This window comes from Myiozetetes cayanensis, unplaced genomic scaffold, assembly GCF_022539395.1.
Source record: "Myiozetetes cayanensis isolate MyiCay16 unplaced genomic scaffold, myiCay2020 scf4, whole genome shotgun sequence".
Taxonomy (NCBI): domain Eukaryota; kingdom Metazoa; phylum Chordata; class Aves; order Passeriformes; family Tyrannidae; genus Myiozetetes; species Myiozetetes cayanensis.
Genome location: NW_026087631.1, coordinates 20,841,654 through 20,860,395, shown reverse-complemented (window position 1 = coordinate 20,860,395; position 18,742 = coordinate 20,841,654). Strand labels below are relative to the sequence as shown.

General features: G+C 41.0%; 1 protein-coding gene across 3 annotated transcripts in view; it reads right to left on the bottom strand.

Moving 5' to 3' along the window:
* Positions 1–18,742, bottom strand: part of PCSK5 (proprotein convertase subtilisin/kexin type 5) — a 233,342-nt gene that overhangs the window by 176,967 nt on the left and 37,633 nt on the right. For all 3 annotated transcript variants that reach the window (XM_050329291.1, XM_050329293.1, XM_050329292.1), the window contains exon 3: positions 7,094–7,207. In XM_050329291.1, coding sequence (XP_050185248.1) covers positions 7,094–7,207 — 114 coding nt within the window. The remainder of the gene's footprint in view (positions 1–7,093; positions 7,208–18,742) is intronic.

The following is an 18,742-nucleotide window of genomic DNA, read 5'->3' as shown; positions in this document are numbered from 1 at the left end:
GCAGAGCTTGAGCCCATGGCCCCTTGTCCTGTTGTTGGTTGCCTGGGAGAAGAGACCAACCCCCACCTGGCTATAATTTCCCTTCAGGTAGTTGAAGAGAGTGATGAGGTCACCTCTAAGCCTTCTCTTCTCTAGACTAAACAATCCCAGCTCCCTCAGCCTCTCCTCATAGGACTTGTGCTCCAGTCCCTTCACCAGCCTGGTTGTTCTTCTCTGGACCCGCTCCAGCACCTCAATATCCTTCCTGAACTGAGGGGCCCAGAGCTGAACACAATACTCCAGGTGCGGCCTCACCAACGCAGAGTACAGGGGAAGGATCACTTCCCTGCCCCTGCTGACCACACTGTTCTTGATGCAGGCCAGGATGCCATTGGCCTTCTTGGCCACCTGGGCACACTGCTGGCTCATGTTCAGCTTCCTGTCAATCAGCACCCCCAGGTCCCTTTCCACCTGGCTGCTCTCCAACCACTCTGTCCCCAGCCTGTAGCGCTGCAGGGGTTGTTGTGGCCAAAGTGCAGGACCCGGCACTTGGCCTTGTTGAACTTCATCCCATTGGAGTCAGCCCATCTCTCCAGTCTATCCAGGTCCCTCTGCAGAGCCCTCCTGCCTTCTGGTAGGTTGACACTCCCTCCCAACTTGGTGTCATGTGCAAATTTGCTGATGATGGACTCAATCCCCTTATCTACATCATCCATAAAGATGTTAAACAGGACTGGGCCCAGCACTGATCCCTGGGGGACACCACTGGTGACCGGCCGCCAGCTGGATGCAGCCCCGTTCACCAGCACTCTCTGGGCCCGGCCCTCCAGCCAGTTCCTAACCCAGCACAGAGTGCCCCTGTCCAAGCCATGGGCTGCCAGCTTTTCCAGGAGTATATTATGGTTCTTTCTAGCAGCACTTTGGTTGAAGTTAAGTCATAGATCATCTTCCTAACTATGTAAAACACCAAAAGCTTAATCTTCTCATGTAATAAAAACCACAAGTACGGAAGTGCATGCAACAACCAAACGAAGCTATAAAATACGCAAAACACTTTCAAGCATGTCATGTCACCTCAAGAAAGAACAATGATTTTGTTTCCACTGCACAGACAGAAGGAGAGAGAGAACAACTCTCTGGAGAGCAATAAAAAGAGAGTGAGGTTTTTCCTTAGCTGCCAAATAAAATTTTAGGAGGTCGTAAAGGAGGGTGACACATGTTCATTTGCTGTGGAGTTAGCATACGGCAGGTGAAATTCTCTCCTGAATTCTGTCTCCCCTGTACTCAGGCTGGAACTCAGATCCACTGTGACCCCTCCTTCTCCCTTCAACACTTTCATCTTATCAGACTTCTGTCATTTCTTCCTTTGTTCCTCTGTCTCCTTTCACAGTTCCACTTGCCTTAGTTGACCTCATTAGTGGCCAGGCCAGGGATGTAAAATCTTTTTCCCTGCTCTGCTGCTTGCACTTCGAGAACTACAAGACAAGGCAACTCCCCACAGATCTCAACAGTGACACACAATGTATAAGGGAGACAACTCGCCTGTCTAACTCTTCACCTCCATCTTATTTCACAGCTACAGGATCTCAGGAAACTCACAATTACCCACTGCTGATAAAGCCCTACTCTGGCTGCTGTCCAAACTATCCTGTGCCAGAGCAGGAATGTCTGTCCTTCCCTGTGAATGCTAGTACAGCTCAGTTGGGAACTCACAAATATAACTGGAGAGCACTATGTAGCATACTGAAAGGATTTTCTGAAGTAAGCTAGCTTCAAGAGACCTTTCATTGAAACATAAAGCAATGCTTGCTACACAGCTCTCACTGAAAGTAAAAAGTAAGCTATTTTTGCTGGGTTTCGGTTTCATCATCAGAGCTCAAGGCAGCCAGCCCTAGATGCAACTAATTCAGTATACATTCACTTGCATGAACTGCTCTCAATTAGACCATAAATTAAATTTCATCCGTCTATACCAGAAATTTAGAGTGGAAATACTGATAAATACTGGCTGATGAGTTAGGCTTCTCAGTAAATCTTCTATCTTCAACAGCTTTCTAAAAATCTCAGTAACATGACCCTACATCTAGAATTGTGCAACAATATAATATAGCTGTCTAATCCAAGCAATTCACCAAGTAATTGGTAAATGTTCATTTCCTCTGTGGCTCAGACATCTGGTTTTATTATGCACTGCCGGCACTGCTATAATGCTCTTCCACCTTGAATCCCCTAAAACACTTTGCATTTGTGGATCTGCTTATTCCTTCAGTCCAGTTTTGGAAATCAGGAATGCTTTTTGAAAAGCTCCCAGAGGTAAGTCATAGCATAACCAGTGGGAAAAACAGCACAGCCAGGTATTGTATTTTTTCTTAGGTTTACATATTTCTATTAGAGTATTTTTTCATAAGATTTTTAAGAAAATGTAATGTTTTCATTATGTTTACCTAATACATTTTTCTTATTTTTAAGAAGACTACGCAAAATTTGCTGTTTTCTAGTCCTTTATATTGCCTGCCTCTCACAGAAAAGTAGTACACTATGAAGAGCTACAAGGCAGCTTACAAAAGCTCTTCTTTTGAGTTCCACAGTCCTCCAAAGCAGAAGACTGTGCAGTCATCTGCTTCTAGCTTTCCTCTTTTGCCTACTCTCCTAAAGCACTGATTTGTAAGTGGAATAAATGTGAAAAGAAAATAACAAAGGTTGAGAAAAGGAAAAGATTTTGAGAAAAGAAAATCATTTTCAAAAGAAGAGGTACTGCCTTTGCAGTGATTAACAGCAGACTTTGAAATGATTTAAGACAGAAGAGTTGATCTCATTGTGGACCTGAGATACACTGTCTTGATTTCAGTCAGGACAGGGTTAATGACACTCTGTCATGAGTATTTTTGACGTTACTGTACATTTTCTTATTTCATTGCTCTTTCCAGTAAACTGTTTTTATCTCAACCCAAGATCTTTGCCTTTTATGCCTGCATTTCTTCTCTCCAGCCCATGAAGGGGGAGGGGAAAGCAGGAGGAACAAGTAGCATATAGACCACACTATACACGTAAAACAAAATGGAAGTTTTACTTTAATGAGGCCTTGAATTATACTTTTTCTTGGTGTGGGATGTATTTAACAATGACACTTAAAAGACAGCCTTTTCTTTGTCTTAGATATGTAATAGGTGGTGTTCCTCTCTTCCAAGTAGCTTATGAATGTGACAATCTCACCCGTTTTCTATCTGAGAAGCTCGCAGACAAGTTCCCGTGTTTCACTTCTTACCGTGATTTACAATCTTAGTGACAGTCAGCTATTTCCCTACATTCTCAGTTAAGTTTCATTGCTACAAAAATATTCAAGATGACCCTCAAATATGCATGTTAGAGGCCCTGGCTAGCTTCTTCTCTGAGTATAACATATTTTTTAAAGTTATTTATTTTTGTGATGCACAGTGATTTTGTGCTGTACTTTCTCAGAGGAGTACCATCTTGTCCCATTTATTTACTGCAACAGAAGTTCCAGCTTTCTGCTTTTTATCTCTGACAGTGCTGCACTTTCCCAGCTACAGGGAGTAACCTCTGGGTACACATTTTCTCTTACTCTGATGAAGTGGTATCGAATGATAAGAAAAAAACTTGGCTTACACTCTTTAACTATCTCATTTATTCTTAGGTGCTTTAACAGAACAGTGCCTCTCCCTTCAGTGTCACATCTCAAAATATCATACCCTCCTCCAGCCTATTCTCAGTCCCACAGAAACATCCTTCTACATGTTCAGTTCCTGGCCATCACTAACTAGGCCACACAGAGTGGGAAGAACCTGGAAATGTCTCCACACTACAGAATTATTTCAAAACTAGCAATTATTATTAACAGTAGAAGGGACGGTAACAGTACTGTAGGGGATTATCTTTCCTCAGTGTAGAAAAAGACTTGTACCTGTTTCCACTGACTGCAAAGGCATAATCAGCATCTTTGTAATCTAACAATAATTTGTTAAAAAATAAACAATGGCTAAATTAATTTCTTTTTCTGTTGTTACATTCTATGTTTAAAAAATATGTAGTGGAGCCCATCATCACAGCAGAGTTGTGCATCTGCAGCTGCAGAAAGCTGTGCTTGTGTGCCTATGTGATTTCAGTTTCAGTTGACCACTACAAAACTCTTCTGAAGTGGGGAACAAAAAGAAATAATCAGCAAGGACAGTACTCTGTCTATTAGTTATATTAACCACAATTTTGCATATACTTTGCATATACTTTTAATTTTTTTTTAATATATTTACTTCCTCTAGTTTTTAAAACCCACAGTTTTTCTATGCAGGCAAGATGAGGAAATTCATTTAATCAACTCTCAGGTACAATGAAATTGATTAGCCACAAAGTCCCCTTAGTCATTCAGAAGACACTGTTGTTATTTCAAGTTAAGTAAACAGTTTCAAGACTGGCCATTATTATTATGACTATGACTAAACAGTTTCAGATACAGAAGAGCTGACTGTGACCTCTTAAGTTATGCACACTAATTGTATATAGTTCATCCAGTTACCAACTATCAGGTTATTTTGTCAACATCAATGAAAGAGAAGAAATTCACTGCATTTAACATGACAATACCAAGGTAGCTGAGTTCTGGGGATGGTATATAGGACTTAGCTCTCTTCTGACTCAAAATTTGGAAAGAGATTTTAACTAGTGACTGTCTTTATTTCTTTGCTATCACTTCATTCTGAGTAAGCTGGTTTTGAATAATAGTTGGATAGGTAAAGTTCCATATGCTACTAAATCTATAAAAATATTCTATTCTACTGTTAAGCAGAGACATCTCCAGTTTCAGAGGTTATGCTAAAGAATTTGGGTTTTTTCCCAACTTTCCTCGCTTTGAGGAAGGGAACTCAGAAGTAAATCACCTTATCCTTGTTATTAGAAAGCATTAAAAGCTATCATTTTTCAATAAATAACATCCTGGTCATGAAAAGTAAAAGTATACTTTTGGGTCTGAAGGCACTGTCTGCTTCAGCTTCCACAAAACCGTAAGGTGCTAAAGAACTGTACTTCTAATCACTTTGCTCTTTCTATGAATGCTTTCAGTGCAAATGGAGAAAATAGTGATTAAAAAAATGCCTTCTAATTTGTACAGCTCTTGAGGGATTCTTTTAAACTTTGTGATGGCCCAAAAGACAAAGAAGGCCTGAATCCCTCCTGTAACTTCTTGCCACGGATATCACACAAACAAAAATGTATTATTTCTAGCCCAGACAATTAAAATAACAAAGGATGGTACTTGTGAAGAAAAAGCTTGGGGAGGAAAAAATCAGAGATGGCTTGAAAATGTCTATGAATAAAAGGACTTGTGTCAACAAATCTGAACTACATTAATGGCCTTGTTAGAGATTGTGCCAGTTCAATGGCCAAAGGTCTATATCTTAACCCACAATGAAGTTACTTATTAATCCAAATGCAAATCTGTATACAATACTGCTCTTATTACTTTCCCAACAACATGTCTGCAGACAGCAACTAAAAACCTCTCCTGACATAGCAATGACTGAAACCATTAACTAACCTTGAACTCTGTCTTTTCCCTTCAACTTATAAAGGTAAGAAAGATTAACAAAAGTAGTTATGGTAACAATCACAAACACAGTCATATGAGGATATCTGGTAATGACCCAAGTCAGTCCTGAAGTCAACCCATTCACATATTTTTAGCTATTCTCTCTGATGAAACAGCATGGTTGCTAATACCTTACTGATCTCTCTCAACAAAATATCATCAAACCACTACCACTGAAGATATTACAAATAAACTGGGCTATTCAGTGGATGTAAATGCAATGCATCAGGAATGGCCCCTTCACAGAAGGTCTGAAAGTGAAGACTTTCTTCCACAGGGATAGAAATGAGAAATTATTAAGGTTGTAAAAGACAAAGAGTAAAGTCCATTTGCTGCCTTAAAGTGTTTTCTGTGTTAGACTGGCAATTGTGGGGGAGCTGCTAACTATGTGGCTATACAATACAACTGATTTATCAATAGGAAACTGCTACCCTTCTGATCAAAATTAGAGGCAACTGCTAAAGCATCTATTACCAGTTAAAAAACATCCCCCTAATCTAGTTCCATCAAAAAGCTATGCTGGCTCTAAAAAGGTTGCATATAAATCTGGGAGCACAAAGGAAAAATTACATAAGCTACCATACATGATACATAGTGGGCTTTTCCTTGACTACTATGATTCTCTTAAAGTTTGGCCTCCCTCTTTCTAGTCTTACACAGAGCTGAAAGTCTGTAGCAGTAACAACAGACTAACTAAAGATAAGTCACTGTTGTTTTCTAGTTCCAATTTAAAATACTGAAATACATTTTTAATTTTTTTAAATTTTTTTTAAAAATTGGAATCTGTCACCTTATGCACATATTTATAAGACAGGTAGACTGAATAAATGTACTTATTAAAGGAGAGAGACGAGTATACACATTTCAATAAAGTGGAGAAAAGACTTGCAATGATCCCTTGACCCAAAATAATATTGCTTTCACAAACAGCTGAAAAGAACTACATTTTGGATGAAAGTTGTTTTCAAACTGTACAATGGATCGCTTAAAAAACCCCATAGCTATAACAACCTAATCCTGGGGCTAAGCAAGATGGAGAGGAAACAGACAGGAAACAGCACAAACAGTCCATTTATTTCAACAATGCAATTGTTCATTATTAAAAACAGTGTGATTGTAACACTGAATGGTCAGTGTCTTTTTTCTCCTGCTTCAGGACACAATACGTTTATGTTGGAGACAGTGAACTAGGCACTGAATACAAGTGGGTTCTCACAAGCTGTGGCTAAGTTCCTTCCATTCTCATTGTTGAAAGCTTATCCTCTAATATGTAATTCCCAAGACAACTAGGAATAGGAAGAATTAATGAATGAATGCATTAATAAATGTTTTCTATTGCAGGGCTCACCAGGAATTCTTTGTAATACTTGTAAGGAGTTCATAAACGTTCATTAGTCACATAAAAATCCCCAAATTTGCTTTTTCCGAACATACTCTTCTGCCCCCTTTAGAAACATCGAACCAGACAATTAAACATCAGAATGAAACACAGCCAATGGCCCTGTCTGTACTTACCATGTACCACATGCTTGGCCATTTGGGATCATTGAAATAAGTGGATTGGGTACCACCAGCTTTATAATCCCTCTTTATCCGTCTTTTAACCACCTGCTGTTGTATCCACTCCACCTGCCAACCAGGAAAACATATGGAAAGTGTTAGGGTTCTGTGGAGATTATCAAGAAATGTGTGAAATCTTGGGATGTTTCCCATTACCATACTCCAGGACACACTTCATTTTAAAGAGTTCATTTTGGCAGTGGAAACATGCAGCTCACCTTGGCATACTGTTCACTAAGGAATACATCCAATTTAGTGAGTGTTAAAAATCTACCTAAACAACTGCTTAAATACCCTGCTAGAAGAACTTCCTTGGTTATCATCTTTTAACTACTATTATTTTACTATTTTTCATTATCCCACTAGTGCTTCTTTTGAATTTATAAAAAGGAATACTTAGACATAATATAACATAGCTTACAATGAGAAATTAATTGATTTTCTAAGAGGGTGGGTTTGGTTTTATTTTTAGATTTTTCTGATCCAGAAAACAAAAACATTAAGAAATATATTCAAACATTCACTTGACCAATATCTAAATCACCTTCACCATGTGGAGTGAAAAAAACCCCAAACTGAATTTTATTTTTAATAAAGTGGCTCTTTATCATGATTCTCTCAAAGAAACACTTTGGAACTTTATTTAATACTAGCTCTCCACTGGGAGAAATAGCTGGGTACTGAGCAACAGCTCAAATTAAAACAACCACAAAAAAAGAGCTTGAAAAAGGAAAAGAAATATAAGGGTTAAAAATCTAATTCTAAAAGTTATATGTTTGTGTGTCTGACTCCTCTTCAAAGATTCGTGACACATCCAAAAAGGGTGACATCAGAAGTGACATCAACCTTAAAGCAGAGAGAACTCTGCATTTATTTCTTCATCAGCTATTCTAAATGGAGGCTAGTTTCTATAAATGCAAATAATATAAACTAAGCATAGAAAAACCTGTTATATTTACACACACCTATCATCTCATATTTCTGCCTAATTGCCTCAAGAGATATAACCTGAAAAATTCATTTCACCTCTCTCCAAGCAAGACAGCTATTTCCTCCTATCAGCCAACTCTGCACCTTTTATTTGTGCTTTTTATGAATATCTGTGTATGTAAAAAACCATACAAATATATAAAAGAAGTTTATATTTCTTTGTCACTGGTCAGAGATGGTATTAAGGCTAATCTTTGTCCTGTGCATTCACAACAGAGCTTCAAATCCTTATACCTACCATGTCAGTCTGGCCTCTACTTCTTGGTCTGATAAAAATACAGGAAGACATCTCCAAATTTGTTCAGATAGGATTCCTAGAACAGTCCTAATACAGGTTGGCAAGATTTCATCGTTTTCTTCATAAAGAAGAAATTAAATTTTCTCCTTCCCAAGAATTAACTTCAGGGTCAAGAGTATTTTTGTAGAGGAGATACTATGCAGTCTACAAACACAGACTATCAGGTAGTGACCACATTAAAATCCTTTTCTTTGCTAAATCTTCTAGGAACAATCCTAAGTCACTTTATGCTTCTATGAGAATGGAGAAATATGCCAGTGTGCCCTTCTCTCCTGCTTACTGTCCTCCTCCTTCAGTTCAGTCTGAAATCCATCTTGGTGGATGCCCTCATGAGAAGCCAAGATCTGACTGCTCCCTTCAGATCTTACAGAATACAGACATGGTCCTCAGCAGGAGCTGAGGAGGACCTCCGCCTTAGGCACCATCTGGTATAACAGAGTCCAGAGGCCAGTAAGATACACAAAGTGTATCTGGGCAAAGGTCAAAGGAGGGAAAGTCAAAAGACTTTAGTAAGCACTAGGCCTTATGGTTGCTTTAGAGTGGGATCAACAACCCTCTTAACTACCTCTCTCCTCTATGAAAAAGGCTGATTTATAACTGACTTATAGTGAACCCTACTATCCTGTATTTTGCTGCTCTTATATCTTTTTTTTCCCTAGACCCTCACAATAGAAGCTTATTTTTCTTCAAAGTTTCTTTTTTTCAGGTAGCCTATACCTCCCAACACACCACAAGTCAACAGAGTGGCATCCTATGTAAGATTTGGTCTCTGACTGCTCTGCTGCCTGGAATGCCATAGATAAGGGGCCTCTCTTTTTCTGTTGCTACTATTTAGCAGTCATTAACATAAAAAGCTTCAATGGATTTGAAAAAGCAACCATGGTTTTCAGGGCTTGTACAGATCCACCTTCCGGGCCTCATTTTGAGATTTGGGTCTTAGTGCTAGAAACACGGCAACTGAGTGAGGGGTCTCAGGCTTTTACACTGCAAGAATATTTACTGTCACCTTGACTCACACTTTGCTGAAGGGATTAACCAGAGGAGTATGTTAGTCATGTAGAGAAAGCTGTTTAAGCGAACAAATGTCTACACTTCACAGGCCAAGACCACAGTGAGCACACCATGCCATGTATGGTAACTCACTCCTATCTTCTGTCTTCACAGAGAAACTAAAAATGCCTACCACCAATATCCTGAGAATTTCACAGTGTTGTGAAAGTGTCCACGAAGACACAAATAATGAGACAGACTCAGTAGAAGAGATTAAGCCCTCTACCACTGCTACTTCTAATTTAGATGCATAAACATTAATGAAAAAAGGCATTCACCAACACTACTATTAGGTAGAAGAACTGTAAAGCAGAGACTCTAGGCATCTAATTTGGCATTAGGGACTCCTATAGCCTTCTATAAGAACTAATATTAGAAACTGTAAAAAGTTTTGGGAAAACATCTTTCTTTTGATAGTGGAGCAAAAGAAGTGTAAAATATACCAGGAGCCTGTGCAGCACAAAAGTTTAAGCAGAACTTCAGTAACCTAATACCATTTCTATATGGATAAATGAAAGGAGTTCTCCTGACTAGACAAGCAGGAAAACTCTTTATTGTGAAAATATCTGGTCTCTACTGATTTACTGCTACAAGTATCTGCTGGTCATTAAAAACACTGAAACATAACGGCAACATAGTACTTGTGCAGACCCATACATGTATAATTGCTGCCTCAAATAAAAGCCCAATTAATCCCTTTTCTCCTTTTTCTTCCCTCCAGACAATATTATGGAGAACACTTATCAGTTATTTACTCCAAGCAATCATAAGCACTGCAGCACTGCACACTTCCTGTTTATTGGAACATATATAATTTAATTCATAAAAGTTTTTGATTATATGTATCTATGTACATGCATGAATTTGTACAAGAGTTTCTATCAACTGAGTTAATCTGCAAGTCCATAGTATAGTAGGCGGTTATATTTTAGTAAGGTATGGATAAATATTTTTCTGCACCTTATCTACCACCTTTGAACAAAAAAAGTATTTGTTGCAGGGCATGCCCTTACTACATGCTATATTGCCCATAATTCTTATTTCCTCAGCTCCTAGCAAAATTAGGAAAAACATATGAAAGAGTAATTTTGCAGAAAGACCGTGCAGATTGTATGATCAGACTCAAATACAGAAAAAGAAACATAACTTCTTGTCTTCCCTCAAGACCTAATGTCAATTTTATATATGCACAGAATTGTTCTAAGTAAGATAGCCATTTGATTTCATACAAATACTGATGTGGATAAATGGCAAGTTTTCCTAAATATGCATAACAGAAGATAGTGCAAGTAGCTCCTTAAGAATGGAATGGAATGGAATGGAATGGAATGGAATGGAATGGAATGAAATGGAATGGAATGGAATGGAATGGAATAAACCTGACTCAAATAGAGTATTTTAGCTGGAAGGGACCTACAATGATCATCTAGTCCAACTGCCTGACCAACTCAGGGCTGAACAGAAGTTAAAGCACAGTACTGAGGGTACTGTCCAAATGACAGTAGTAGTGAACAGGCTTGGGGCTTCAACCACCTTTCTAGGAAGCCTGATCAGTGTTCACGTCTTGGTTAAAAAATTCTTCCTAAACTCCAGTGTGAACGTCCCCTGATGCAGCTCTGAACTATTCCCACATGCTCCATCACTGAATACCAGGAGGAAGAGATTAGCACCTCTCTTTCATTGTCCCCTCCCCAGGAAGCCATAAAGTGAAACGAGGTTGCTTCTCAGCCTCCTTTTCTTCAAACTAGACAAACCTGGTGTAAAACATTCAGACTCGCCTTGAACACTACAGACAACTACATCAGCAAAGGCAGAAGTCAAACTGACCACTCCCAGCCAGTCATTGTGCACTGGTAAGGGGAAGACAACGCAGGGTACCAGACAGAGAAATCTAAAGAATCCCAACATGCCTGATCACTGTCCTATTTACAGCTTTATCTGGAAGACTTCTAGGAAACACCCTTTGTTAAGATTTGTTGACTAATTGTTTCTATTTGAGTTGTATTGATACAACCTTCTACTTTTAAATATAATTTAAAACATCCCTACAAGGCAATTTACTCATCTGACATGTCAGTGCATAAAATTTTGTTTACATAAAATATCATTGTTATTTAAATAGAATAATTTACTCTACATTGTACAATCACTGGGTTTTATTACTGAAAACAAGGTCAAGACTCATCAATTATTTTAGTATTATGACATACATTGCCTTTGAATATTTTTGAATAAACCCACAACAATCCACGTTACTGCTGAATGCCTGGAATATCTTGTTTGATTCCAAATGAAAAGAGCTCATTTGAATAAAAATATTTTCTTTTTGAAAGGTGTCCACACTTCTAATCCAAAGGCTTTGAAATAATATCTCTGGAGTAATTGATTATACGGATTCCCATTTCTTGTCAAAAGGAGAGTCTATGCAATGAGATGCATTTTAACATTTCCATAACGTCACACTTACTGAGGGGGGAACAGCAGACATTTTCCCATTGACTTCAGCTTCAAAAGTTCCATTTCCTGAATTTCTAGAAATCAAGCCCAAGCCAGACTGAAGACTGAACTATTTTTAAAAAATCATTTCCAGTCTCCTCACTTCAGCACTCACAAGGTTATTCTGTGCATCATGCAGCTCCTCTTCACAAACTTGCATGGAATACTGTTAGAGTAATAAAAGCTGCTCTGAGATAATTCAAGCACTCTTCTTCTTTCCTTAACTGCTAAAATTTGAAATGAAATGTTATCTCTGTGTGAATCAGAACTACTTTCTACCATTTTCAGCCACATTGATTCAATAGAATTCTTGGGAAAGGAGTGTCATGCATGTACGCTGCAGTAAGATCTGCCTTACCCAGTGTAATAAGCTGTGTGGAAAACAAGTTTGAAAAATGAAAAAAAGCTACATGCCGGAGAAAAAAAATCATCAATTTGTCAAAGCAGCATGAGTTTTAACATGCAAACACTATATCCTGCTGTGAGAGAGTATTTTTTCAAATATACCATGATGGGATCTGCTTGAATAAATATTGCAAAATTATTAAAAACGTGTCAAGTCCAGTATGTGAAAATGCCATTTCTATAAGCAGAAGTTACAGGCGAGTTGAAGGTGTAATCCTTTCCATCTTGAGGAAAACATGCTTGGGTTAAAAAAAAATAATTTTGAAGTAGGTTATAAATCTCATATCAGAATCTCTCACTTGTATGCTGCAATATTAAACATGAAGGTGTGGGGATGTGCAGTCTGTGAAAAGATTCTGAAGGTGCCACTCCCAAATGTAATTGTAACTGTAACCCTCATACTGTCATCATTCACCTTCATCTGTCCTACACCTGTAAGAAGGAATTGGAAATTTCTCCCCAGATAACAAGAAAGCAGGTGTCACAGGAACACTACAGAATAAAAAGAAAAAAGAGAGAGAAAACTCACACAGCGGCTGTGGAAAGTAACATCCAGTGAGCAGTGAATCTGAATGGAGTCAGAATATATCAGCAAAAGGGGTAACAATCATCCATGTGGAAAGCTGGCACTGAACAGCATTGTACCACTGTTAGTTGGAGTTTGTCTGCAGAGGAATTGCTCTGACTGAGCATTCTCCCTCCCAGTGAGGTTATTCTCTTGCTGTACTTAGCACACTTCATTCTTCACTTGCTTAAAGGATCTCAACACTCAAGTGCATCTGAGTTCTGACAGACCCTCCTGGAAAAGGACAGGATTGAAGATGGCACTCTCAGAGACAAAACGTGACACTGTGCTTGTCCCAGCAGGCCATAGGAGAAATATTGTTGTAACAATTCCTACTTTTTGATTTCAGTAAAGCTTTCAATACTGTCTCTCACAATGTCCTTCTGGACAAAGTGTCCAGCACCCAGTTGGATAAACACATCAGGTGGTGGGTGAGCAACTGACTCATGGTTGAACACAGAGGGTAACAGTGACTGAGGTAATATCAGACTGGTGACCTGTCACTAGTGGAGTTCCACAGGGCTCCCTCTTAGGCCCTGTGCTCTTCAACATCTTCATAAATGACTTGGATGCAGAACTGGAAGGGATGCTAAGCAGGTCTGAAGACAACACAAAAGTGGGAGGAGCTGTTGACTCCCTTAAAGGCAGGGAGGTCCTGCAGAGAGATCTCCACAAATTAGAGGACTTAGCAATCACCAACCATATGAAGTTCAACAAGGGAAGTGCTGGATTCTACACCTGGAATGGGGCAAACCTGGAAACTCCAGTTCCTACAGACTGGAGAATGAGAGGCTGGAAAGCAGTGCCATGGAAAGGGACCTGGGGGTCCTGGTCAATGGCCAGTTGAATATGAGTCAGCAGTGTCCTGGTAGCCAAGAGAGTCAACCATGTCCTGTGGGGCATGAGGCACAGCATCACCAGCCACTGGAGAGAGGTGACTGTCCTGCTCCGCTTTGCACTGGTGCAGCCTCACCTTGAATATTGTGGCAGTTTTGAGCACCACAACATAAAAAAGATACTAAGATATTAGAGAGTATCCAGGGGAGGGCAATGCTTTTCATAGAATAGAATCATAGAATTAACTGGGTTGGAAGAGACCTCCAAGATCATCAAGTCCAACTCTTGATCCAACCCCACTGTGGTTACTAGATCATGGCAGCACTCAGTGCCACATCCAGCCTCATCTTAAAAACCTCCAGGGACAGAGAATCCACCACCTCTCTGGGCAGGCCATTCCAATGCCTGATCACTCTCTCTGTAAAGAACTTCTTTCTAATATCCAACCTAAACCTCCCCTGGTAGAGCTTAAGCCTGTGCCCTCTTGTCCTACTGCTGATTGCCTGGGAGAAGAGATCGACACCCACCTGGCTACAACCTCCTCTCAGGTACTTGTAGAGAGTGATGAGGTCACCCCCGAGCCTCCCCTTCTCCAGGCTAAACAACCCCAGCTCCCTCAGCCTCTCCTCATAGCACTTGTGCTCAAGTCCCTTCACCAGCCTGGTTGCTCTTCTCTGGACCTGCTCCAGCACCTCAATATCCTTCCTGAACTGAGGGGCTCAGAACTGGGCACAGCACTCCAGGTGTGGCCTCACCAGTGCTGAGTACAGGGGAAGGATCACTTCCCTGCTCTTGCTGGCCACACTGTTCCTGATCCAGGCCAGGATGCCATTGACCTTCTTGGCCACCTGGGCACACTGCTGGCTCATGTTCAGCCTCCTGTCAATCAGCACCCCCAGATCTCTTTCCATTTGGCTGCTCTCCAGCCACTCTGTGCCCAGCCTGTAGCACTGCAGGGGTTGTTGTGGCCAAAGTGCAGGACCCGGCACTTGGCCTTGTTGAACCTCATCCCATTGGAATCAGCCCAAATTTCCAGCCTATCCAGGTCCCTCTGCCAAGCCCTCCTGCTTTCCAGCAGATTGACACTCCCTCCCAACTTGGTGTCATGTGCAGATTTGCTAATGATGGACTCAATCCCCTCATCTAAATCATCGATAAAGATGTGAAACAGGACTGGGCCCAGCACTGATCCCTGGGGGACACCACTGGTGACCGGCCACCAGCTGGATGCAGCCCCGTTCACCAGCACTCTCTGGGCCCGGCCCTCCAGCCAGTTCTTAACCCAGCACAGAGTGCCCCTGTCCAAGCCGTGGGCTGCAGCTTTTTCAGGAGTATATTATGGGAGACAGTGTCAAAGGCTTTGCTGAAGTCCAGACGGACACATCCACAGCCTTCCCCTCATCCACCAGGTGGGTCACCTGATCATAAAAGGAGATCAGGTTGGTCAGACAGTGCTCTGTGATTGCACTCAGAATGATCTGCTCCATAGCCTTGCCAGGCACTGAGGTCAGGCCGACAGGCCTGGAGTTTCCTGGGTCCTCCTTGCAGCCCTTTTTGTGGATTAGTGTGACATTTGCCAACTTCCAATTGTCTGGGACCTCCCCAGAGAGCCAGGACTGTTGGTAAATGATGGAGAGCAGCTCGGCAAACTCTTCTGCCAGCTCATCACCCTAGGATGAATCCCACCTGGTCCCACGGACTTGTGTGGATCCAGGTATCTCAGTAAGTCACTGACTATTTCCTCCTGGAATACAGGGGGGTGAAGAGTCTCATGGGGCCTTGTGGGGAGGCCATATGAGGAGCAGCTGAGGTCACTTGGCGTGTTTGGCCTGGGGAAGAGGAGACCGAGGTGAGACTTCATCACAGTCTACAACTTCCTCATTGGGGGAAGAAGACGGACAGGCACTGATCTCTTCTCTGTGGTGACCAGTGACAGGACCCGAGGGAATGTTCTGAAATTATGTCAGAGGAGGTTTAGGTTTGATATTAGCAAAAGGTTCTTCACCCAGAGGGTGGCTAGGGTACTAGAACAGGCTCCTCAGGGAAGTGGTCACAGCACCAAGCCTGATGGAGTTCAAGAATTTGTTTGGATGACTGCACCTGGTGTGACACTTGGGGACGGTCCTGTGCAGGGCTAAGAATTGGACTCAATGATCTTTGTGGATCCCTTCTAACCCCATCTGTGATTCTGTGATACCTTAGTGGGAAGGGATGCCACCCAGAGGGACCTTGACAGACTTGAGAGGTGGGCCCATGTGAACCATGCAAAAATCAACAAGACCAAGTATAAGGTCCTACACTTGGATCAGGGTAATCCTATAGCTGGATACAGGCTAGGTGATGGGATTGAGAGTAGCTCTGCAGAAAAGGATTTGGGCATATTGCTGGGTGAAAAACTGAACATGACTCAGCAATGTGCACTTGCATCCCAGAAAGCCAACTGCATGTTGGGCTGCGTCACAAGAAGTATGGCCAGTAGGTCGAGGGAGATGATTCTCCTCCTATACTCCACATTCATGAGACCCCACCTGTAGTGCTGCATCCAGCTCTGGGGACCCTAGTATAAAACAGACATACATCTGTTTGAACATGCCCAGAGAAGGCCATGAAGATGATCAGGTGCCTAGAAAACAACTCCTGTGAGGAAATTCTGAGACAGTTCAGGTTGTTTAGCCTACAGAAGGTCTCTGGGGAGACCTTACAATAACCTTCCAGTTCTTGAAGGGGTTGAACGGAGCCTACAGGAAGGACAGGGAAGGACTCTTTATCAGGGACTGTAGTGATAGGATGAGGAGTAATGGTCTTAAACAGAAAGAGAGTGCGTTTAGACTGGATATTAGGTGAAAGTTTTTCACTGTGAGGTGGTGAGGCACTGGAACAGGTTGCTCAGAGAAGCTATAGATACCCCATCCCTGCAAGTGTTCAAGGCCATGTTGGATGGAGCTTTGAGTAGCCTATTCTAATGGGAGGTGTCCCTGCCTAAGGCAGAAGGGTTGGAACAAGATGATCTTTAATGTTCCTTCCAACCCAAACCATTTTATGATTCTATGTTTCTAACAAAACCAGTAAGTACCCTAGCTGTCCCGTAATGAAGTTTTCTGTGATACCAGCCCTACTTAAGCATATAATTCAACAGCATTCTCTTTCCGTATTTCACCTTTTAACGAAAATAAAAAGTCAATAGATTTAGGGTTGAAGGGCATAGGAGGACATAGTAATATCCAAGGGACATATCCTGGTCAGTGAGCAACTGAGACCCAAGCCATTATTACTCAGGAATGCAGGAGAGGCGATGAAGACTGTTGACACATCTCCAGCTATCCATACGCAGTCACAAAATTAAGACCCTCAAAACTGTACTGCTCAGTTTAAGAAGAATTTTGTGCGGGTTTTTTGATCATAATTAAAAACTTCGCTATTTTCTTAACCTATCAGTTTTCTTTGACTCGTAATAGCAACAGCCAGTTTGCGTCATAAAAATAGACGAAGACAGTTGGGTAAAGTAGATGCTGACGTAGGTCAAGAGCATGGAAAATTAAATGCAGATACCATTTCACAAATGCAGGGTTCTAAAGATGGATAAAAAAGTCAGTGACTCCAGCAGTGCTATGTGATGTATTCTTGCTGATTGACAAAGCCCTTCTTCAACAAGGATCAATGACAATCCACAATCAAAGCAGTTGTCATAATTATGCTACACATTCTGAAAAAAAGCAAGATAAAAAAAGAAACAGATGTTAATACAGGCTGAGCAGAAAACAGAAAAGTAGAGCAGGAAAGAAGGCAGCAGAGAATCCTTGAAATTACCACTTAAGACCAAAGACACACATCCTGCACAACAGAAGGGTGAGCTACCACAGTGTCACCCATGGACAAAAGCTGAAATTCAAGGCACATTTTTCCACCTTATAGCCACAAAAAAGCCAGTCAATCCTGATATGACTTCTGTGGTTTCTACCTGCTTTGCTATGTAATTGTGATGAACTGTAGCAGTATAGCCACAGTTCCACATCGATGAGGTACGATGGTCTACAGCTGTGGATTTTAATATAATGGAAATAGCCTTTGTCTTTCCACTGCAGTCTTCCTACCCCTAGAGTTCAGAGCTCTTCACATATCAGCCTAAAACTATGTGGCAACAAATTTTTCTTCTTTAGGAGTAAGACTGTAGAGGTGTATGCTGTGAAGAGAAAAGGGAACAGCCTGGCTAGTAATGAAGATATAGAGGCTCTGTCCCAAGGCAGTTTATTAGCAGCCAGAGCTGCTGGGGAGGGCAAGCATCACACTCAAAATTACAGGATGAAAATCACAGCAGCTTTGTGGCAGAGCTGAGAACAAGTTCCGGGGAACTTGAGCTCCTGGTTGGTGGCTTCCAGTAGCACTAGCCCCAGCTGTCACAGGCAAAGCATGTCTCAAGCAGTTAAGGATTTTTCCCTTCCTCAGATCTGAAATGCCCTAAACAGCTCAGATGTTCTGGTTCCGTTTCTAAAATTACTCAGCCTAGAAATACTGAGCAAAAGTCACAACTGCATGAGTGTAAAAGCAACTCCTATGTTTACACAAGACAGTTTATAATTTTTAGCCACGGGTCATATAACTCACCTTGTAACAACTCAAGAGCTACAAGCTCACAATTCTGAACACAATTTAAAAAGAGACCTCTTATTGATATGTCTGTTTGGTACCTAAAGATATGCTTACACCATTGAACACAATGTTAGTATCTAGTAATATCTAGTCTTGCAATAGCATAATCTTGTATTTCAATATACCATGAGGATTACTGTTAATATCACCCTGAACATAAACTGATATGTCACAACTCCGTCTAACTTATGCCTCTAATTGCATCTTCTTAACAAACTGAAAGGCTGATCTGATGTCCACTAGGGGATAAAACTTTTAAGCTCTCTAAACTTAACTAGCTTTGGAGTATAACATCTAGCAGCTGAAATATCTTGGG